The sequence below is a fragment of the Eurypyga helias genome, unplaced genomic scaffold (assembly GCF_000690775.1).
Source record: "Eurypyga helias isolate BGI_N326 unplaced genomic scaffold, ASM69077v1 scaffold11234, whole genome shotgun sequence".
NCBI lineage: Eukaryota > Metazoa > Chordata > Aves > Eurypygiformes > Eurypygidae > Eurypyga > Eurypyga helias.
In genome coordinates, this window is record NW_010244406.1 from 88,486 (window position 1) to 112,227 (window position 23,742).

At 39.7% G+C, this 23,742-nt stretch overlaps 1 protein-coding gene across 1 annotated transcript in view; it reads right to left on the bottom strand.

The window, feature by feature from the left end:
- The window catches only part of LOC104508201 (ephrin type-A receptor 3), a gene marked incomplete at its 5' end in the record, with an annotated part of 48,238 nt that overhangs the window by 15,784 nt on the left and 8,712 nt on the right, over positions 1-23,742 (bottom strand). Inside the window, 4 exons of the mRNA XM_010149742.1 lie at positions 1,576-1,725; positions 11,471-11,680; positions 13,974-14,035; positions 18,529-18,714. Of these exons, the coding sequence (XP_010148044.1) occupies positions 1,576-1,725; positions 11,471-11,680; positions 13,974-14,035; positions 18,529-18,714 (608 nt within the window). The remainder of the gene's footprint in view (positions 1-1,575; positions 1,726-11,470; positions 11,681-13,973; positions 14,036-18,528; positions 18,715-23,742) is intronic.

Here is a 23,742-nt window from a genome sequence, read left to right on the forward strand (position 1 = left end):
GGTGGACGATGCAATTGGCAGAAAACCAACCTCCCTCTCATGGGTGATCCTGAACTGACAGACAGAAGGTCTTGTGAAGAAATTTGGTTGTAATTGATCTTGCAGGGCGAGAAAATATGATAAAAGTTTACCACACAGATATCTGCATACTTCCTATTAGGCAGGGAAGGCCCATTTCTTTTATAATTTGTCTAGATTGTCTATTATTTTTCTGGATCGACAAAAAAAATTTAGTCCAGAATTCACACTGTTATGAAAATTTTTGATACCACCTTTTCACTAGGGTTAACAGCTCTTGGTCAGTCCTACAGTCTCTACTGCACCATGAATAAAAACACAGTGTACTCTAAATGATAAGGCCGTACTCTGTTAACTTTTCTTTTTATCTAGATCAGTCAATTCAAAAGCAGGAAAAACTATTCTCAGTCAGAACACAGATAGGAAAAAAAACCATGGTTTAAGCACACATAAAGTAGAGGCACATAGATAAGTTAATACGTCTGTTTCTGGTTGTAATGTGAAAAACTATTATTAAAGGCATTTCACTAGTGTATCAGCCTACACACCACGATTAATTATTCTCCACCAAGGACAGAAAAAAACACCCACGTTTAGGACTAATTAAAAGAAATACATAGATCGCTGCAGAGACTTGCATTCCAGAGGTACTAATTTGAAGTTTTCTTCCCTTTTTCCTTGTTTAACATAAAGTAGTATGAAAAAATGTCTGACTACAAGTATGTTACCGAATTTTTTTAAATTTAGTACTAGTAATGTTATATACCAACACCTTGGAAAATCTGTTTATGTTCGTGACAATACTTCAGAAAATTTGGTTCATAAGTAAGTCCCATAGAATAAATCAAGGATTAATAAAAAAAAAAAAGAAAAAGAACCCCAAATATATATAATAATATAATAAAAATCCTATTTGGGGAAATGTTATGCTTCTTGAAAAAATATTGGAAGAGATCTGTTAATCACTTGGGTTGTAGGCTCGGATAGTTTACTAATGTTGCAAAGAAGCCTGTATTGGAAGTATCCTAATCAGATCACTCTCCTTCTCTATTTTATCTGTTGATTACTTCCAGAGGTATTTTGGTTTCATTAAACTCTTAGTAGAAATGCATTGCTTCTCGTTTTCAAAAGCTCCAAGAGCAATTTATTCTGTGTATTTGACATTCACAGAAAACTTCTGAAGAATATTATACAAGTGGAACCAAAGGGGATCAACAGAAATTTAGGAGGGTTTGCTTACAATAAGCTATGGAATGTAATAGGCAATGACCTCACTGCACTGGAATTGTTTGAATCATCCCACAGAATACCACCAGCGTGATACAGTTCTCTAATATGTTCCTTCAGAGGTCCAGAACACTCTGCTAAAAAGATGCTGGCTTTTTGTTAAGTTCATTAGAACTTACACCTGACTAGGGAGATTTGGAGACTTTCATTTCTACATCTTAGTCAATGTCAATGTCAAAAACTCAGAGCCACCTGGTTCCATTACGCTTCACTTCCTTTCACGGCTTGATCCTTTATTTGAGAACGTAACTCGGATAACAATATACTTACATCCTGGTTGGACATCTCCCAGTATGGTCTCTCTCCATAAGACATCACCTCCCAGAGAACAATCCCGTAGCTCCATGCGTCACTGGCTGATGTGAACTTCCGATATGCAATGGCTTCTGGTGATGTCCATCGGATAGGAATCTTGCCCCCCTAGGAGCCAATCAAACCAAACAAAACCAGGCAATTTGACTGTAATACAATGCTAATATTTTTTCATTATTATTTTAGACAAATTATCATTATATTGGTGTAAAAAACAGCATAAACTGGAAAATGCTATTGTCATTTGTCATGAAATCATGTTACACATTACAGAGAATAAAATACATTACTATGCAAAATCTACTGAAGGTATAGATATGTTGTATAGGATACATACACATGTGTATGTATGTGTACACATATGCACACATATATATTTATGTGTAGCATAATATGGACAGGTAATAATATATGCTGAGTTCAGTATGGTTGATTTTCAGTTACAAAAGCTGGCAAGACAGTCATAGAGCATTAAGGAAGACAAAGCTAGTACGAGGGCCTGGCTTACATCCTAGATCCCTTTGCACAGCACAGGAAGGCTAGATCTGGCTATCTGTAAGCATTTCAAGTGAATGCACTGTTAGTATGAAACCTGTATGGTTTTAACCCCATGTTTTCTAGGACATTCAAGGAAAGCGAGGGGCCACGATATTGCTGTTTCACTAATGCCAAGCCTCCAACTGCACAAGGCTGTGTCTGTGACCATATACACAATTTCCCATTCCAAAGCCATCAGAGACAGTCACAGAAAGACAGATTTGGATGGGGTCATCTGTGCAGAGGGGAGAGTGCAAAAATGTCACCTGGGGAAGTGGTCTTAAATATTTTTTATGGTCGCAAGGGCAGCAAGCCATCATTAAATGATTTAAACTTGAAAAGAATTAAAGCTATCATTACAATTAATATTGTGGTTAAGGGAACATCCCTCTCTGATTATGGCCACCATTTGCTGCCATAGGTCGAATTATTAAAATGAACACAAGCAGCCTCAGGCTGAGGTTCTGCAGTATGAGAATCAGAGGGAAGAGGCAATTTCCAAGTGTGCCAGCATGACAGACGTTTTTAAGACTGATTTGTGAGCCGCACACGAGAAAAGTAAGTCCTAAAAGACAGCAGTGCAAAACTTGTTGCTTAAGGTAATTCTGGAGTGAACATATTTGAATAGAGAAAACAGTGATAGTTTAAAGTTGTTTCTGGTTCCAGGGATGCACAACACGTACAGGGATATATTCTGAAGCTATCTGAGGCACCTCTGCAACCCCCATTACACTACAGTCTGATCATACACCTATCCTCATAATAACCTGTACGGGAAGGGAGTGCTCTTATTTCCACTGACCAACCAGCAAGAAATAAAATGTAAAGATACTAATGCTTTGCCTACCCTTCCACAAAGCATACCTGCACTGAGGGTAGCCGAACACTCACCAGCTTTAGATTAACAACTCGGTTAACAATAGAAAGGTGGACATTAGTGTTAATTAGAAAACTAAATACAGCCCACGTTGGAGTCTAAGAGTCCATAATTTCATGGCTAATATTGCACGAATTAGATTAAATACAAGCAACACAAGGAGGCTTTACTCAGGCTGCAGTTTAGACCTGCAAAATGTCACTAGATAAGTCTTAGAGGCTTGGCAAAGGTCAGAGAGGGAATCTGTCTTGGCACACAGTTTTTATGGATCCTATCCTACTCAGCAGACTCCCTACATTAACCAAAAGACAAACCTTCATTTTGCACACAGCTCTTACAATTTGGTAAACAGTGAATTTCCAGGGGAGTTGTGGACCAACAAATAGGACATAGAAAATAAATGGCAGTATTTGAAACCAGTGATTCATCACAGAAGCCAGACTAGAGAGCCCGACGTCTGTTTTGCAAACTTGGAAATCTGTAGGATGATATCATTTAGTCATAAACAGTACCTCGTATTTTCTATTAATTGTAAGTTTATTCGCAATTCCCAGGACTGCTCCATAACAGCACCGAGAACATAAAAATGGTTTTGATTTTCACATACTCCATTGAGAAGCGACAGGATACCCACTTTACAAATGTCCAGGGTGCCTCACTGAGCCCAAGGCACAGCCAAGAAACAAGAGAAGCTCTCCGGTGTCCCAGAGTTTTCACAACAAATCCACTTACGCTTTTAGATGTGGGGATGCTGAAGAAATAAATCCCACTTTTTTAACCTTTTTTCTGTGCATACTAGTAGAGTGAACTTTGACTTCCAATAAAGAATGTCAGTACTGGGGCAAAGCCATATCCTAAATTTCACAAAGCCCCACCACCGCGAATAGAAAGAGCTTTCCAATCAAACACCTCCCACTCATCCCACAGGCTCAGACATCGCCTGCAAAACCGATCTGACTCACAGCACAGCTCAAGGCCAAGGTGTTCCTCAGGAGCGGAGCAGGTGGAGGGAAGTCCAGGCTGCATGCCAAGGACACCAGCCCCCTAGCACAGACCTGCCCACAGGATGCTCACCCACCCCAGCCCATCTCGTCTGCCAGGACAACACTGCCTCTACGCTACCCGAGACGTAACTGAAAAGGACTTTTACAGATCAAACCCAACCCCATGGACCACATCTGGAAAGGACTGTGCATCTTGCGGGGCCAGTGGAGCCCAGGCACAAGGGACCACCACCATGTCCCTTAGCTGGCCAGGTCTGCTGAGCTCCATCCCCATGCCAGTGCTCCCACAGGCGAGCATGTCCAGCAGGAACCAAGCCAGACCGCATAAAATATTTCAAATTCCTGGCCAAGTGGAGATGTAAAAGAGGGAACTGTTGATCCTTGGTTCTTCTGAGGGCAGCACTGCCACCTGGGACCAGGCCTGAGCCTCCTCTCACCTCTGCTGATCCCTCCCGTTGTGCCCGGAGGCATCAGCACGGCTGGGAAAGCGACTGTGCCATCTGGGTCGAAAGAAACTGAGATAAGGCTAGGTGTCCTCAGAGGGCTCGCGGTGACGTAGCCAGTCTGGGACTCATTCCCCAGCAAGTGCTTTGGCTACTTTTTGAATAGGGGGATGGCAGAACACACACCTATGACGTGCCACATAAGACAGATCTCGAGGCAGGCAGTAGTCATGTTGGTTTTTTTGCATCAGCATAACGTCTGGTTTTGTAAAGCACAGAAGTATCCTTTTTGAGTTTTCAGAATCTTACTCTCTAAAAACCCTGAATTCTCTCTGGGTGGCTTCAGGCGCACTTTTTAAATTTCATGTTCAGAAACAAAAATGTAGCCCTTCTTGCTTGCCGAACCCTAGAGAAATAATTGCCAGATGTCACATGCAAAAATGTGCTCGTGACTATTACAGGAGCACTTTAGGCAAGGGCAGGATATATCATATTTGATAGAACATCTTTGCAGTGTTATGGAAAAAGTTATTTATACAATTGGAGAAACACATTTACACAAAATGACATTAATTAGTCTCCTAACATTTCAGGACTGCTTTACTGCAGGGTAAGAAAGATTATAAATTCAGTTTAATAAAGTTCTTCTGGCCATTTTGTTTTAGTGAAAAATTAAGGTACATCAACCCTAGATTCCATTACAAGGAAATAAATTTTCTTTGCTAACTGTCAGCTGTAACTCCGTACAAGCTGACAGACACACACAGCATTACCATAAACAAGAGTAAAACAAGGACAGTATTAAAATATAGCTAAAAAAAAAAAAAACAACTGCCACTGAACAGAGTGTAAAGCTACAATTTTGCTATTCTGCTTCCCAGTGTGTCATAAAAATGTCAATCTTACCTTTGTATTTAAAAGGGGACTTTGTTGACTTGTTTTTGAATAATTTAAGAGTAAGAACAGAAAAAACCACCAAGTTCTGGTGAATATTTTTTAGACAAATAAACATTTGAACACAAAAACAATTCCTCCCAAAGGATTATGCAACATTTAGATTTTAGCAGATGTCCAAATATCAATATATGCAGAAAATCTGAAGAGTCGTATCAAATTAGATGCAGAGTTTTCTATTGCTATTACCTTGGAAAATTGTAAGTCTTGTTGTAATTCAAATAGTGTGTTTTTAAATTAATAGCCCATGATCATCCAGGATTAAAAAGAATCCCTTTTCACCTCTCTCCACCCTTTTTGACAAACACACATCTCATTTGAACACATATCATGTCTTTAACTTTCTGCTTTGCCAGAAATCAGAGTATTCTTTGCAGTATCTTTTGCCAGGATCAAAAGTATCTTATATAATTTACCTTTGCATAAATTAAACTAAACACTTTCTCCTAGACCACAGAGTTGGAGCCAGGAAAAATAAGCTCCCATACTTGTTTCTCTACTCATCTCTTGGTTTTTACCCTCTTTCCCCAGTCTCCCAATATTTTAAATGAGTATAATAATACCTATATGATGAAATATGTATAATACTATGACGAAAGTGCTAAGAAATCCTATGTGTGGGTTTGTTCTTTTTTTTTTTAAATTATGTGTTGCATGTCCATTAGACTTCCATGCAATTTAATCTGCTTTATCTGCTACCTCTGTTGCTCATTCTCTACTGGAAAATATGAATACTGGCTGATAGTGCTGGGTTCCTACCCTTCAAAACCATGAGCACTGAACATGTATGACAAACTTGCTAAATGAAAAATGATTACAGCTATGTCTAGGAAAAAGCTTTGCCCCAATCTATTTGATACAGGCTTATGAAGAAAAATCTGTGTGCACATGCATCACTAGATATTTGTAATATATTTACTGATTATTTTCTGAAGATAAATATAGGTTTTACATATTTTTGTTATGGTGTCCCTTTAAGGGCATGCCCATCATGAAGTCAAATAAACTGCCTGAATTTGAGTGGGAAGAAAGCATTAGTATTAGAAATTGTAGGAGTTTGTTATTGCAGCTCAAAATCCCAGGCAGTCCAGGTCAGAGAATCACTCTTGGGGTTTGAAATTGGCAGGCCAGCAGTAACCAAAGGTTCTATCTGCTCTAGATGGAGCTGTGATTCCTACAGTATTTGGCCGTTCAGCATAATTCATCTGAAGTCAATGAAGTCCTCAATTTATTTCTAGTGCGTCTGGCACTCCAGCACAAGGCAGCTGTTTCCAGGCCTTCATAACCCATGCCAATATTCTGATTTATAATCTGTTACAGGGTGACTGCCACAGGCACCTAATCCACAGGCCTGGGGAGGGGATAAATCAAGACAAATGGATTCTAACAGAATTATTAGAAGAACTTTGCAGGAAAATCTGAAGGTAAAAGCCTGATATTAATTCACTACATGAGGACTTAGGCTAGTTCAGGAGGTATCTTACTGATACAGGGCAAGATGGTTTCATATGAGTGAGATGAGCATGCCTTAGCCTCTAAAGCACCTGAAGATTACCTGATGTTACTTGTTCATCCCATACTATTGAATATTTTTCTTAAAATTATCTCCTTCTTGAGTGGTAAATAACAGAGCACCGGTGCTCTCCCTCATGCTTATCAGGCAACAGAATTTGTGTGGTTTTTTTTTTTTTTCTTGTTTTACCACATCCTTCAATACACTCAGACTGTATTACCGTATTTTTGCATACCTAAGGAACAAATCACGACAAATGTGTTGAAGAGAAAGGACCCGTGTGCCCTTCCCTGTGGCACATGATGGAGCAGTTCCCTGCCGTGACCTCCCTGCTCTGGCACCGTTACCGGGGGGAACAGGCTACCAGAATACGTGCCATCAACGCACAGTATTTTTTGCAGAGATGTAGATTTAATGAGAAGTTATCTATGCAAATATAGTGACTGGACAGTGATTTACGCTGAAATGCCAGTAATATCACTGAGGTATCCAACTATGTGTTTAAATAGTCAAAGTTCGTCTACTGATTACCCAAATATTATGCCTTTGAGAGACTTAATTGCAGTCCCTCCACATGTGTGATGGTTTAAATTTACTTCCACTTCATACCGTGTCATTAGTCCACCTACCTGTCATACAGACATCTAAAAATAATAAGAGTAAAAAGGATCAATTTGACAATGAAAATTTTAATACAATCTTGGCCTTTCAATTAAAAGTGAACAGGTATGGAGAATGTAGATAATTACAGTACATCCTCTCTGGCACAAAGGCTCAGTTAAAAAAAAAAAATCCAAACAGTCAGCCTAATGCACATGCTGGCTTCTGCTTCTGTAAGCAGGCAGACCACAGGCTGCCATAGGCCTTTTGTAGTATCAAGTCAGTGACAATAATTCAGGAGGTAAAAAATGACCCTGTCAGGTAGCAAAGTTTTTTTACAGCTCTTGATTCCCTGTATTTCACATATGCACCTGTGATCTCTGCATTGTCCTGCAGAGCTCTTGTACAACAGCATGAATATCACAGATTATGTATTGATATATAAAGGGATACATACATTATTGATATATAAAAGGATGTATGTCCATATCCTTTATGCAAAGCTTCAGACACAGCTTCTGAGAGTAGAACAACATAAAATTTCACGCAGTCAGTGGTGTGTATTGAAAGACTGAAGGGCTGACTGGGCTTCTTGGGGCTAGACCAAGCCTGAATTGCAATTACAAATTAAAGCAATGGAATCGTTCTCAGGCTTTGACATTTATAGGTGGAAAATAGGGGTAGAAGAGGAGGCTAAATAGATAAAACATCCATCTTTACAGCCAATTCTATATATTTCCCTAGCACAACTGACACTAAATGGAGAACAGGAAGTGGGAAGAGGTGGAGGGGAGGCAAAAGTCTCTACCCATTAGTGTTATAACTTGGCTTTTTTTTTTTTTTTGGTCTTTTCAAACTTCATACAGAGTAGTAGTGATCCTTTAGTTGTAAAGACATGACATTGTTTGGAACGATACCATTATTTTAAAAAGTGGCACTATTTTGTCTTGGTTTTGCCATTTAATTAGTGCCTGTGAAACACACTAGGAGCTGTCTAGGAAACGGTCCTGTGTTTTGTGATGTGATGAAGCCTCAGGAATATGAACTGCCCAACTTTCTTCCAGTGGACAAGCTCTGTTTCACACTCATGGTCCCCAGTTGCTTCAGCTGGGGATCAAACGTACTCCAGGGACATGCTACCCGACCACGTATACAAGATTCACTTCAAAGGAAACTTGAGCAAAGAGATGAACCACAAATTAGCTTTGTCCTTCTTGAGAGAAGGACAAAGCATCAAGATGTGGCAGAGGTATATTCAGCAACTACTTTTGAAGAAAATTAGTTTTGTCCCAGGTTGTATATGAAAGTTTTAATTATCTGAGAATTTTGCTGCAGCGGTTTGCAAATACACATAAATGCCAGGAAGAGTTTAGTGAGCATAGATAATTGCACTTTACAAAATAGTTTCTTTTCATTTGATTTCACTATCTAAATGTAAATAGGTAGGCATGGAAAACAGGTGAAGGAGATGAGGAAAAAGGAAAAAAAAGAAATCAACACTTCACTTGGCCATAAGAAATTCACAGGTCAACAGTGGCCAGAAACACTGACACCCTGTGTGCCCTGGTTGTCCTAGCTCACCTGCAGGTAATGCAGGTGAGTGAACGTCAGTGACTACTCACTGACATTCACTTCATTTTCAGGGAAGTGTTCTTCCCTTACAAAGCTGTATGCTTTGCAGCATGATGGGGAGCTACTTTTCCTCCTTATACAACTTTTTCATCTAAGTTGACTAGGACTCTTCAGCTCTTTGTGTGAATACACAAAATGCCATTACTAAATGATAGACTAGTTTGCATGTGCAGATGAACTTTGGAATAAGAGAACTGAACTTCAAAGCCTGGCAGATGTATGTAACTGAGCAGAACATGAGCCAACCATGTGGCAAAGCTGTGTTGGGGGTGGAAGGAGACACAGAGACTTCTCACCCACGGAGATATTAACAGAAAGGGCATGTTAAGAAACAAGAAATGAAGATGCTATGCTTGGTGCTGGGGATTAGTATCCCATTTTGGGCATCGCATTTAAAGAAAATGTAGTGAAGCTGAAAAGCATCTGAAGAAGAATAGCAAGAAGAGTAACTTTGGAAAACTTGCTTGGAAAATAAACCAATGGAGGGATGTGTGCAAAGAGGACAGCAATCTCCATGCATGTAAACAGCTGCTTTAAAGGGGAGCTCGATTACCTGCCTATGGACAGCAGTGGTAGAACTTGCCCTAGCTGGCAAGCATACATCCTAGGGGAAGGAGGTTAAATATCAGACTAGATAAATACTATTATCTAAACCTGTTTACCTCAGAGACACTAACAACCATTACTTCCACAGGAGTTTTTAAGAAGAGGGCAGGCAAGCATATCTGATAAGGCAATAAACCTCTGGCTGAACTACAGACAATTTTCTCTTGAGGAAATCTTGCATTGTGTTATTATTTACTTATGAATACTGCACCTATAACTGAGTATGAAAACTGCTTTTTCCCACTAGTGTCTCTTTATATTAACCATGAGAGACCTCTGCAGACAGTTTTCTAAGGCAGTATATAGTGCAAATTTCTAATAACGTGCCAAAGCTTATCAGAGTTCAACGAAAGCACTGAAAGGTCAAGTAAAGAATGGAGGCTTTATGGCCAGTAAGTTACGAAGGTATGATTGATAAATATATATCTATAAATGTATGTGTATATAATGGGCAAGAAAGCAGCTAGGATTTCTTTACTCATTTGTCACATGTTATTTTATTTCAATCACGAGGAAGGTAGCATGCAAACTACAACAGTAATTGATTGCTCCTGTCAGTGATCAGGAATGAAGGAAGCCCTACAAAACCCACATGAAGATTTTGCTGATACATTCTACTCTAATCCAGTTTGTACAGTGAAGAGGAGATGATTACTAAGCATCACTGCAAATTCTACTTGACTAAGATACTGGAGATTAATGCCACTTTTTCTGAAGTTAATAAAATCCACTTGCAATGGGATTAAAGTGAACAACCAGACATCCCAGTGTAATATCTACATACACAAAGCTATATGTGTGCCTTCAAGGTTTCCACAATAAAACAGAAGAATTATTCAGGGGAGAACAAGAGACGTAGCACAGCTGTATTTAGAAGACACTATGGCTTTTCTAAGGCTCGAAGCCAACCATGTAGCTTCCAGGTAGCTTTTCAGGCAGGATGAAATCCAGAAAAGAAACAAGCAGCAACCTACACTACAGGCAGTCCTCTGTCTGATAAAAGCTTCTCCAGCTCAGGACAAAGCAGTCAGAGGTAAGTCTCCTCCTTACTATAATTACAACTCCAAAAGACAGGTACTACTTTGTAGATATGATTTAAGAAGGACAAGACACAGGAGATTTATTACATTGTTAAGCAAGATTTTTTCTTCCATTTTACTCAATTTTTTACTCAGCTAGGGGTGCAACAGCAGGTATAACTGGTACACTCTTGTAGAACAGTGATATCAGTATGTTCCAATCAGGCACATGTTCCATCATACTATCAGACAAAATAAAGGAGTAAAAAAATAATTATTGCTGCATAGGAGCTAAATCAGCAGTGTAACAAAACCTGCTCAAAGTACACATGAAGTCTTACATTACTGTATGCCAGATCAACTCAGGCCTTACTTGTTATATTCACTCCTTTACGCACCCAGAAGAAAGAAGTTAAGCCCTGAATATTGCATACTTTAATAAAAATAATCTACCAACAGAAAACACGTTTTTCGCCTTCTACCTTCTCTGAGACATGAATTAGAAAATAGCTGTGACGAGTTTATGGTTTACTGAACATCTCTGGGCATGTAAGGCTGGGTGGCCTCTGCTAGACTGAGCATAAGCCTCAGGCACTCCCTCAGATTTCAGTCTAACTTAGCCACAACCAGCAAGAATTTTAAAAGGATAAACAAACACAGCAACTCACCCTTGTGGTGTAAGCAGCTTCTGGGTCATCTTCCAGTACACGAGAGAGACCAAAATCTGAGACTTTGCATACCAGGTTACTATTGATGAGGATATTACGAGCAGCTAGATCTCGATGGACATAACCCATATCTGACAAGTATTTCATGCCAGATGCGATCCCTCGAAGCATGCCTACTAGCTGGATGACTGTGAACTGGGCATCATGTTTCTGGAAAACATTTGAAGTGTCATTTCAGAGATTGTTCATGTTCCCCCTCACACAGAATTTTTGATAAAGACCCTGGAAACTCCTCAAGTGAAAAGCTCGTGAGTCAGGGGTTGTGATTTAAATGCCACACGTGGAACTACTTTGAAATGCAGAAGATAATCCCTAATCAGCAGAGGGGACAGATTTTCAATTCAGATAAAAATTCATTGTTCCTGTTCTTGCTGTCATCAGAATTTTAATTTCCTAGATGGGGCCTGTGTGAAAGTGGCACATAAATCTAAGCCACGTGTGCCCAAGACGTGTGCATCAGGACATTAGGGAAACAGAAGTCCAACTTCCCTGAAAGGACATAGGAATTGTTAATGCCCCAGCCTTACCCAATGGATTAGTGAAAGTTTTCTATTATACAAGCATTTTTTCTAACAAAAGCAAATGCTGATCTGATTCAGTGGCTTTCAAATTTCATTAAATTTGAACTCATTCCTCAAAATTTTCCCCAACTTCAGGAGCACAAAGATCACCTGAACACAATGTTACTTAGCCTAGAAGCCAACAGCTGCATATATTTCTAATTATCCACTTTGAGACACATGTTTTAAATCTCCCAGCTCTTACTAACGCTGTTTTTAAACATCTAGCTTTGATACTGATATGCAGATACATAGATGACAGGACAACGATATGTGCAGCTCTCAAATGAATCCCCCAGTGCTGTAAATGTATCATCATAGGCAGCTCTCCAGCTCTTCTTGTTGCTTCTTTCAGAATTTTATTAAATACATGGGAGCTGGCTTTGCCATGTGGGGTGAGCTCACATGAATCAGTTTGCAAGACAGATTGCATTAATTTCATTTTTGATTAATATACTTAGGGGCAATATTAGCACTGTAAACATTAGACAAATATATGACACAACAGATGCTTAAAGAACCTCTCAGAATTCCCTTTCATGAAAAAATTCATTATTATAAGAGAGTCTTAGCAGTTCCCTGTTATGAAACCTTCTTATATTAGAGCCAACACAAGAGGGTCTATATAACTCCCGGAAAAAATTTAGCTAGAGATCAGAAGATTTCTAATCACGAAAGGAATGAGATGCTGAGACAGCCTTTCAATGGCAATGGGTAAAGCAAACTAAAGAGTTTTAAAAGGCATTTATAAAATGGGTTGTATGGCCTGTGATATCAATCAGCCAGAACATTCTTATCTATGTTTCCACACAACAGTAGTAAAAAAAACCCCAAACCCAAAAACCCACACTCAAATGAATGAACAAGCTGAACAACTGTTTTGTACAGTCAGAAATTACTCTCTGTCCCTCAGAGCTTTCTTCAAGAATTTTTAGCCTAAACAAAATATATACAGTTCAGTACAGATATGTACAGATATATTTCATTCAGATATACTGACACATTATTTATACGTATTTTACATGCTCCAGTGGACATCATAACATATATAGTACATACTGAAACTAAGGTTGACAATATATCCCCTTTTGGGGTTAAATGTCTAGTTCAGCGTTATGAATTTGGGGGATAATGTCATTCAACCATGGCAGAACCAAAGCAGTCTTGCAGCCACAGCTGAGTTTGCCTTAACAAATTAAAATTAACCTAGTGTTTCCCCTCAGATGGGATTTCATTTCTGCTATACTTCTTGTTTTGCCACAAGTAAATCTTGGTGACACAGGGAGCGCTCAAATTTTTTTAGGCTCGCTACCAACTTTGACAGAAAACAAAGATAAATCAACAACAGTATTAGTATGTCTAAGGTTGGGGAAAGAAAACAGGCCAATAAAGTTTGCTAGCAAAACATTTCAAACACCCTCAGGTATGGGGTTATTCCCTAAACTTTTCACATTTAGGGAAACGGCTGTTGGCTCAGTACTATTGCTTTACTGATAAAATTTCCCCAAATCTGGTCTCTTTGGAAAGTGCTTGGTAAGACATACAGGCTGCCAACCAATAAGCGTAACAGCATTATATTAGCAATTCAGCCCTCAGGAAAACAATTTCCATTTTTATCCGCCAGAATGTTGTTTTGGTCTTTTATTGATGTGACATACTAATAAAACATAAACGTTCTTCATTTTGGAATAATATTCACTGCAAGTAGTCAAAATGGACCAGCAGATCCCTACCTGGCATTCTGAGCACATCACAATGCACTCAAAACCAAATGGAAATAATGAAATATCAAGCAACAAAAGCTGATGATGAATCAGAGTAAATTAAGAACAAATTCAGAACAAGAGCCACTCCTGCACCATGCAGTTCTCTATTGCACTTACCCGTAGGAAGCTGTCCAAGGAACCATTTTCCATATATTCAGTAACAATCATGACTGGTTTACCTGCAAATATGTTACAGAGGTCAGACATTTCAAATGAATACATAACAATCAGTAAAAACAAGCATTTCAAAATTGTGCCTATACGTTCCAAATCCCAAGGATGATTTTACATTTAGAAAGAAAGCAAAAGATGCATGGGCAAAACCAGCTCTGTCCACAACATAATTTGATTTCACTGCCATCAACAGAAATACAGTCATTTCAGCATAAACTGATACAATTTTTAGTAGTTCAAGTCACAAAGTGAATCATCCTGCATTTTCAGTATACGCTGTCTTAACCATCACTGTTGAATATAAGCCTTCATATAACTGTTGAATTTAGGCAATGAAGTAGGCGTATTCTGCCATGCATTTGCCTCAAGGTTCCCTCTGGAAAGGAACTGGGCACTTGCTGTGGAGGGAGTCGCAGTTTCTCTCCAGAGGTGTCCTGGTCTGCACAAGAGAGGTGCAAGGACTGGGGAGCTGTGCTCTACCACACAGGCTCAGTCAGTATGTTCCTCAGATATGATGGTAAAGGAGGGATTAAATAGCATACACGGAGGCATTAGCAAAATAACAAAAAACCCTCTCCCTCAGGAGTGTATTTACAACACATTTAAATTGCAGGTCTCCAGTATTTTCCTAGTGTGAGCCAAGGAAAATGCTTGGATGGGAACAGAGATGGAAAGGAAAGGGCAGAATAAAAGTAATACAGGGCACTGTAAAGAACTGCAGGGCCACCTTCCAGTGCTGGGAAGGGATCTTGCCTCCCTCCGCAGCAGGGTTCCTGACAACACGGATCTCCCCTCCCGCGACGCACAACTTAGCTGGGGCCAAACATGCAGAACCCACGGGGCAGCGGCACGCGCTGAAGAAACAGCCCTGCACCCTTGAAAAGCCTCTATCATCTTTCAAAACTTGAAGGTATTCCGTAACATAACCAAGACTTTATGTGCAACTCTGACATGTTGGAGAGAAACGAATGCAAAAATTAATGTGATTACGGTGAAGTTTCCAGACAAAGGTCGGTGCCCTGCTAATATTTTACCATCATATGGATTTTATTATTTCATAATATTTTCTGAAGCTTTGTTTATTTTCTCTTTCTGGTAGAAAGAAAGGTGGACAAGAGCGTGAAGTTATTTAAGGAGATGAATTATTACTTCACATATAATACAAGAAGGCATCTGACCATAAAAGCATGACGAAGGCCTGCATATTGTATAGCTGGCATGGTGATATTTTAGCCTTTAAAGCTGAACAGCATGAGGCTTGAAAGAGGTATCCATTATAATTAAAAGCAAGAAAGTCATTAAAAAAGCAAAGCACATGGTAACTTTTGAAAAGCTGAGTAAATTCTAGGCTTTTTTTTCCCCCCAGAAAATACAATTTCTACCAAACAAATTTTTAGAAGATATATTAATCTCAAAGAAAGTGTTTAATACAATGAGAAGAAAATCCTTTGTTCTCTTTGAGTGGATTAATGGGTTAAAATATCTTATTTCTGCAGTACAAATGATGTGTTATATAGTGGGAGTCACACTAATGGGCAATGGACTCTGTCATGTATTACCTGGTAGGAACAAACTCTGTATCCAAAACATTAATCTTGAACTATATAGGGTATGGTACAGATAAAAGACCTAAAAATATAAACTCTAAATAAAATAAATAAATACATGTTGCTTGTTTACTCTTTCTAGCAAGAAATACGCAGTGCAAGGAACAGTACCTAACTTGTACTGTTTGTGCAACATTAACTCAAAGGCACTTCTGGTAATGCAAAGAAAATGCTGCTGGACCTTCCAAGTAAAGGGCAGCACACTGATGGGGCTACCCAGAATTTTCTGTAAGTCCACATGCTTTGAAATCAGGAGACAGTTTCCTGGTTTCTGTATAAACTCAGTTAATTTTACAACACAACAGAAGACAGAAAGTAGAGTAAGAAGCTATGTCTTTCCAACGATTAAGAGAGCACCTTCCTGCCTTGCTCACCCATACTCAAAAAGCCCCAAGTGCAGGGTTTCACTCTTGTTCAGTTGGAAACGTGCCCATAATCAGAAGCATATGCTCTGAAGCAACATGGTGCACTTTTAAAAGAACATTCTGCATTCATTTATCAAAGCACAGCCGTTTATACATGATAACAACTTGTGTCAACAGTGTTGCCGAAATTTATTATACTAACAGGCTACAAATTGCTGTAAACTATTAGTAAACTAAGCAGAACATGCGTGCTGCCTATTAAGACCACTGCCTACAGCGCGCCCAGGAGACTGGTGTGGCAGGCAAATGCAAAACAGAAATCAATGCGAGGCAGGGGAACAACTCTGCGTTGAAGCAAAGGACTGAAGTCTTATCTGGTGGACGCACCTCTTTCCTACCGACGGTGGGGTGTGCGACTGGCACACCACAGCCACCCCAGCTTGAGAACTTCTTTGCGTTGGTCGACAGCTGGCTGAACGTGAGCTAGCAGTGTGCCCAGGTGGCCAGGAAGGCCAGCGGCATCCTGGCCTGTGTCAGCAAGCCAGCAAGACTCAGGAAACAATTGCCCCCCTGGGCTCAGCACCGGTGAGGTCGCACCGTGAACAGGGTGTTCAGATTTTGGGCCCCTCACTAGGAGAAAGACACTGAGGTGCTGGAGCGTGCCCAGAGAAGGACAACGGAGCTGGCAGAGGGCCGAGAGCACAGGTCTGATGAGGAGGGGCTGAGGGAACTGGGGTTGCTGAGCCTGGAGAAGGCTCAGGGGGGGCCTCATTGCTCCCTACAGCTACCGGAAAGGAGGTTGTGGCCAGGTGGGTGTCGCACTCTTCTGACAAGTAACTGGTGACAGGATGAGAGGAAACGGTCTCAGGTTGCACCAGGGGATGTTTAGGTTGGATGTGAGGAACAATTTCTTCCCTGAAAGGGTTGTCAGGCACTGGCTCAGGCTGCCCAGGGAAGTGGTGGAGTCCCCTTCCCTGGAAGAATTTCATAGACGTGGATGAGGTGCTAAGGACATGGTTTAGTGGTGGACTTGGCAGTGCCAGGTTAATGGTTGGACTTGATGATCTTAATGGTCTTTTCCAACCCAAAAGGTTCTATGATTCTCATACCAAACAGCCCTGTCACAGGGACTGAAACAACTGCAGTTACTAGGAGCTGCTTCTGAGATCTGCTTAGTGTGAAAAGCTAGATCATTGCTAAGGGCCACCTGTCAAAACGAATTTGGTTAATGAAGAAAAGGTCATATCACCAGTTTATCATGCACTACCTGTACTAAGAGAGATCCAGCAAATACTCCACAGGATCTCTACTGACTGTACATAAACTGACAGCTTTGAGTGTGATTCAATAGCCATCATTAAAAAATATGAACACTTGGCTAAGTTGTTAGTACAGTATATATGATTGTTTAAAAAAAAAAAACCCAAACCGTACAACTGTCTTGTCCTTCTATCACCCTACAGAACGTTAAAGAAAACAAATTATCATCTTTACTTGCATTTATGCCATGTAATTTTACTCAGTAAAGTGGATACAAATACTTTCAGACCTGTTTTCTCAACTCCTGTACTCAAGTGATCTGGAGAGGGTGTTGCATCTCTGAGGGTTTTATTGACCTCATCTGGGAATATTCAGAGCTTGCTCTCTCATACCTAAATGTGATAGGCAGCTGGCACTCCCAACACCCTCCACTTCCCCCCTCCCCCCCAACACAGACAACAGCCTACTGTGAATACAGCTGAGTAGCAAACTCACTAATAGTCACTTATACAGAATACAGACAGAATTAGTAATGCACATTCAAAAGCAGTGCACAAATTCCTGCATGCACAGCAATTAAATTATTTTCTCAAGTGCTCCAGAAATACAAAATGTAATAAAATGGATTTTAGCTCAGCTGTGTACAGACTGATGCTGGCGCTTCAAGCAATTTTTGGGACTGCAAATGTTATTCTGACTGTACAAAGTGTGTGTCATTAAAAAGCAGGAGATAACTTGGATTTACACAGGCAGATCTGGCAGTCCGTTCCTAAGGGGACCGTGAGACCTAAGCTGAAGAATAACTTCTTTGTTATTTAAATCAGCAAAACAGACTTTCATGAATCACACCTAAAGAAAGCATTATTATTGAAATTATGTCTCTTCATAACATACAGGGTTTTACCTACCTTTCACTAGTTATTTTTAGACACATTCTTGTGGGGCTTTCATTTCATATAATTTATTGCAGTAAGCTATGAAATTCTTTCACCCCTGTCTATGTTTGCAAAACCTTGAATCACGCAATTTGAAAAACAAGATTCCTTAAAACCAATAAAACCATCTACTTAACAACAAAGTATTTGGTATACTTCTACCTAGTTCAACTGTCCATGTCCTCAGCACGTTTCAAGCAGTTCACTGAAATGGCAAGGAGCGGCTTTGCCAGCAAAGTCCTCCAGGATCAGAGAATCACAGAACAATTTAGGGTAAAGGGACCTTCAGTGACAATTCCCATGCAAAACAGATGCCCCTGTCATATCTTACTTTTAGTGACGACTCCTTCTAATCGAATGATATTAGGGTGGTCAAACTGTCCCATGATGCTTGCTTCTCCCAGGAAGTCCCTTCTCTGTTTTTCTGTGTAGCCAACTTTCAGGGTTTTGATAGCCACTGAAATTTCCTTTTTAGAAGGCAACTTCAGGCGCCCACTGCACACTTCTCCAAATTCCCCTAAAAAAGTGAAAAAGTAACAAAAGGTAGAATGTAGTTATTTCACAAGGATTCAAGATATAAAACTCAGTGTTCAGCAAAACTCCCTGAAGTGTGATGTTTACTGGTGGGCCTCAGACCAGAGGTCCAAAGGAGGTCCTCAGACAACTACTTAACATTTCCGTGCTCGGGTTCTCCAGCTGTCAAACTGGACAAGGTCACTTACTGACACTGCATATCCAGATGACTGCAGAGCAGAGGAATGCATAAATGTCACCATATAATTCCTTGTTTTGTTTCAGTTGATGTAATTTGAGACAACAGTAGGAGGGCTAACTGATTGATGCAGAAGTATCAGAAAAGCCATGCAGCCTCGTGAACATTATACTCTTCACTTCTACCGGAGACAGGACAGTTCCCAATCATTTACATATTTCAATTAAAGTAGCAGGATAATTAATAACAAAAGAATTTATTTACACAGCTGCAGAGAAAAAAATAAATCCATACAGATTATTTTTGCTCCATCATTATTCAGATGCATCTAATAATGCAAATATATAATGTCACTACAGGACTGTGGGAGCCGATAGTTCACCATGAATATTGTGCCCACGCTATATTGTGTGAGATCCCTAAATAGAAAACCGGCAGATATAATCGCAAGTTTATTTTTATACAGCGTGGTTTATCTTTTGCTATGTAGCATACAAGAAGAGTGCACAGGGAAAATTATCTTAGCATTCAATTGAGAAAGTATTAAACATGCTGACAAATTGCTGGAAGAAAATATCTCACTTAACAATTTCTATATTTAACTAATGATTACATAAAGCATATAATGAAATTTTAGTATCTTAAAAAACCTTTGAGCAGCAATTGATTTTTGATTCCCAGTTATCCAACCCCCCATCTTAGATTTCATATGATACAATAAACTGCACATAAAACAACCCAGTTAAAATTACAGAAGCATCTTTTTGTCTCCTTGTTTTAATGACAAAATAATTGAAATAATGAAAAACTACAATAAAAACAGAGAATGAACAAAATACAGATGAAAAATGATGGCAATAGTTTCCCTGCATAATAGTTTAGATTTAAAGACAAGGAAAACACTTTACAGAACAGAGAAGAAAGTTGATTTTGTTTTGTGTTGGGGTTTTTTTGGTGTTTTTTTCCTTTCAGGAAACTCAAGGGTGTTGATGGAGAGCTTTAACACTCATTTTCCAACAATACGTGCATATTTAGGTTCTTTTGTCAAAATCACAGAATCATAGAATGGTTGGGGTTGGAAGGGACCTAAAAGCTCATCCAGTTCCACCCCCCCTGCCATGGGCAGGGACACCTTCCACTAGACCAGGTTGCTCGAAGCCTCATCCAGCCTGGCCTTGAACACTTCCAGGGATGGGGCACCCACAGCTTCTCTGGGCAACGTGTTCCAGTGCCTCACCACCCTCTCCATGAAGAACTTCTTCCTGATATCTAATCTAAACCTCCCTGATTTCAATTTGTACCCGTTACCCCTTGTCCTATCACTACAGGCTCTTGTAAAAGTCCTCTCCCAGTACCCTTGTAGGCCCCCTTCAGATACTGGAAAGCTGCAATGAGGTCTCCTCGGAGCCTCCTCTTCTCCAGGCTGAACAAGCCCAATTCTTGCAGCCTTAACCTAATTCTTGCAGCCTTTAGCCCAATTCTTGCAGCCTTAGCCCAATTCTTGCAGCCTTTAGCCCAATAAAAGAGATCATTTTGGAGATTGTAAGTAATAAGCATCTGTCAAGAATGGTACCTAATGCATTCTGGTTTGGGCAAGGGTGTGGACTTAATGACCTCTTGAGGTAACTTTTCAGCTTTATTTGCTAAGGTTTCTGTTAGACAGCCAATTAAAAAAACCAAACCAAAATAAAAAACACCACCCACGTGTCATAAGGCAATGACCTTTCTCTGTTGCTAACCCAGGCTAGATTTGACTCAACAACACAGAAGAGAATGTCAGCACATCTTATCACCAGCTGCTGAGCTGCTTCATCCTCTAGGCATTGTACTGTGCTATTAAAGTAATAAACAAAAAGTAAAACCCGGGGTGTATCTTCATATACCTACAAACTACTAAAACAGCGTGTACCTTAAATCCTTTTTTTCTAACATTATTTGTATTTCAGGCTGCCAAGACAGGCAGCAGCTCAGAAAATAAATTGGAAAATCTATTACTAGTAACTAATGGGTGTTGAGTTCTGTTCAGACTTAATTTAAAATATACAACCTCTACAAGGCAAAATGACTGGTATATTTTACCAAGAGCAAACACTGCCTCAGTTCAAATACTAAGCCCAGCTCAAAACTGTCAGAGCACCAGAAAGAGGAAGACCAAAGCACATCTTGAAAACAGAAGGAAAGAAAAAAAGTACTTGAAATAAATCTTGTGATGTCCAGCTTCATATTCACTTTTCTTTATGTTTTATTGGTTCAAAAAGCTATAACAAGCTAACCTCTTAACTCTATTGTTCTGTTACTGTCAATGGAGACTATAGCTATGATTTCAGCAAGCAGTCCAGCAATCAATCCTTCATTTCCGACCGGAATCATATATCTGAGACTTGTTTGACTTTTGGGAAGGAAAGGGTTATGGTTAATGTCCGTCAACACAGTGCTATTTAACCATGGCTGCACAATTTAGAAGTTCTATTTAGAAAATAGATATTATTAGGAGGGCTGTTCACGATATAAAAATCTCTCTTCAGGAGATCTTAATTTCTTTTTAATTAGGCTACTTAGTGAATCAGTGAATGGCATTTGCTGTGCATTTAGACCCAGGGGATAAATAAAAGATGACTCTGAAATTAGCTACTCCCTTCGCTTTGCTGTGTTTTAGATCACGATGGCACCGCTGTGTACAGAACTCCCTCAGAGTTGGAGAGGCACCTAATCTGAATGTTTCATAAACCCCATGAACCTCAGCAACATTCTACCAGCCCTCACTGAGACAATGCAAACTTTCACAGTAAGTTCATGGACAGGTGGCCCTTAAATTTTAGAAATATTTTAATCAACAAGATGTTGTGCTACAAATATGTTTAAACTTTGAAAGACAAGCGAATGATGGCTTTCATGTTCAGCAAAGCATATAGTTAAATCTATCCCAAATCAAGGAAGTACTTTCTCTAGTATTCCCTCGCTATCCAATTGGATTTAAACTTCTTAAGTGGTTTGCTGAACTGGATCCATAAAAACAAATGAGTTGTTTTAAAAGAAAGAATTACTGTAAAGAAAGATCGGAAAAAGTGGCTCCTGACCTCAATTTTCTTATGCTTAGCCTCCCAGTAAAATCCCTTGTGTTTTTCTTGAGGTTCTTTTGGACAAGAGTATTTCCTTGTTGCATTTGGGTATGTTTTCAAAGCTATGTAAGCTGCCCTCTATTCTCAGAGACTTCTGGCTAAAGCATTGAAAAACTACTTGAAGTATTACCTCAGAATATCAAGATTACTTGCCTGACTTGAAGGTCTCATTACTTACGTCATACTTCAATGCAGTTAAATGAATCCCTTCTTCTCAAATCATTGTCTTTTTACAATTTCATTCACACTTGCTTTTGTAAAGGAGAAGGGCAGAAATAGACCAGGTCATTCACTCAAATAAGTCATTGACTCAAGTAAGAGACAGGAAATGCCTTTGGAGGCACTCATTCTAAATGGAAAAGCTACCAAGTGCTGAATATGACGGCAATGTAAAGTGATGCTGTGAACACATTCTGGAAGATCCCAGCATCCTATAGCCTAATGTTCATCTGTTCTTCCCTGCTTGGCTCTTCCTGTTGGCATCTCTGGCAACTGCTAATAGGAAATACTAACTGTAATGTATGTAATTTAGGCTACGTGAGTCTGAGACATGGTCTCCCACAAGTGGCTTTATTCTGAGTCCAAGCTTCAATGGAGATGACCTACAGGATCCTACTGTCACTTTCACTGGAGTGGAGCGAAGTGACTTACTTGTAAACCACCTGACTCCTTTAGGACACAGCCCCTTTTTGAAGCATCTCAGAAAACTCTTCTTCCATTTTCAGAAGCCATATTTGGCAAAGTTTGGTTTACTTCTCATTCTCATGTGCATTCTGATTAAAAATAGGTCAGAACAACAAGCTAGAAAATATAGCACTGATATGAACTTGTTTTCTAGATTCATATCCTGCATACAGGGCTCCTGAAAGTCTTATTAAGTAACCACACTGCTCTTGGATTTAGCTTTTCAATAACCCCCTTCTCTATCCCCATATTAATTCTCTATTATGTGCAGCAAGCAGAGCTTTGCTGCCTTGACTGAAGATGGTGGAGAACAGTGCACTCTTGTGGGGCAAAATTTAAACCAGCAAGGAACAAAAATTCTACCTTTGCAGAAAATAACCTAACTTCATACAAGCAGCTGAGCAGCTGCAGTAAGAGAGGATGAATACTGTTTCTTTTTACTGGGCGATTCAGGAGATGCACTGGGTACAGTACCTTGGCTCTAAATTTTTTTCCAAATGAAAATATTTTGCTGTACACTAGGAGTTTGTCTCTCTCACATCTCATGATTTTAATTCAAATAGTTAAATATAAAGAGAAGCAAAAAAATCTATAATAAAAGAACGAGCAATTTTCAATGGATTAAAAATCAATAGTACTTCTCAGAAGTGCTTTAATTTAGCAGGAAAACTAACACTTCATGATCTTCTGACTTGATGAGACAATCTGCCACTTCAAGGAGCAAGCACACATCCTGTCCGGAACTACATGCTGCACTGCAGCACGGACAAGTCAGTGTGATGAGACTCTGCAATCTGGCTCCTCTGCTACAAAATCTACTCATTTCAACGGTTTGTTTTCCCTAAACCCAACCACCTATGGAGTCTGCATGGCTCAGACAATTAGTTATCAGACAGACAACCCTCTCCTCATGAATCGATAATTCAAATCCAAAGCAGTGACCAAAATCAATCCAATGACCAAAGGTCATTACAGTCTGATGGATGCATGGTGACTAGTATGAAATGAGTTTGTGCTTTCGCTCAAGGAA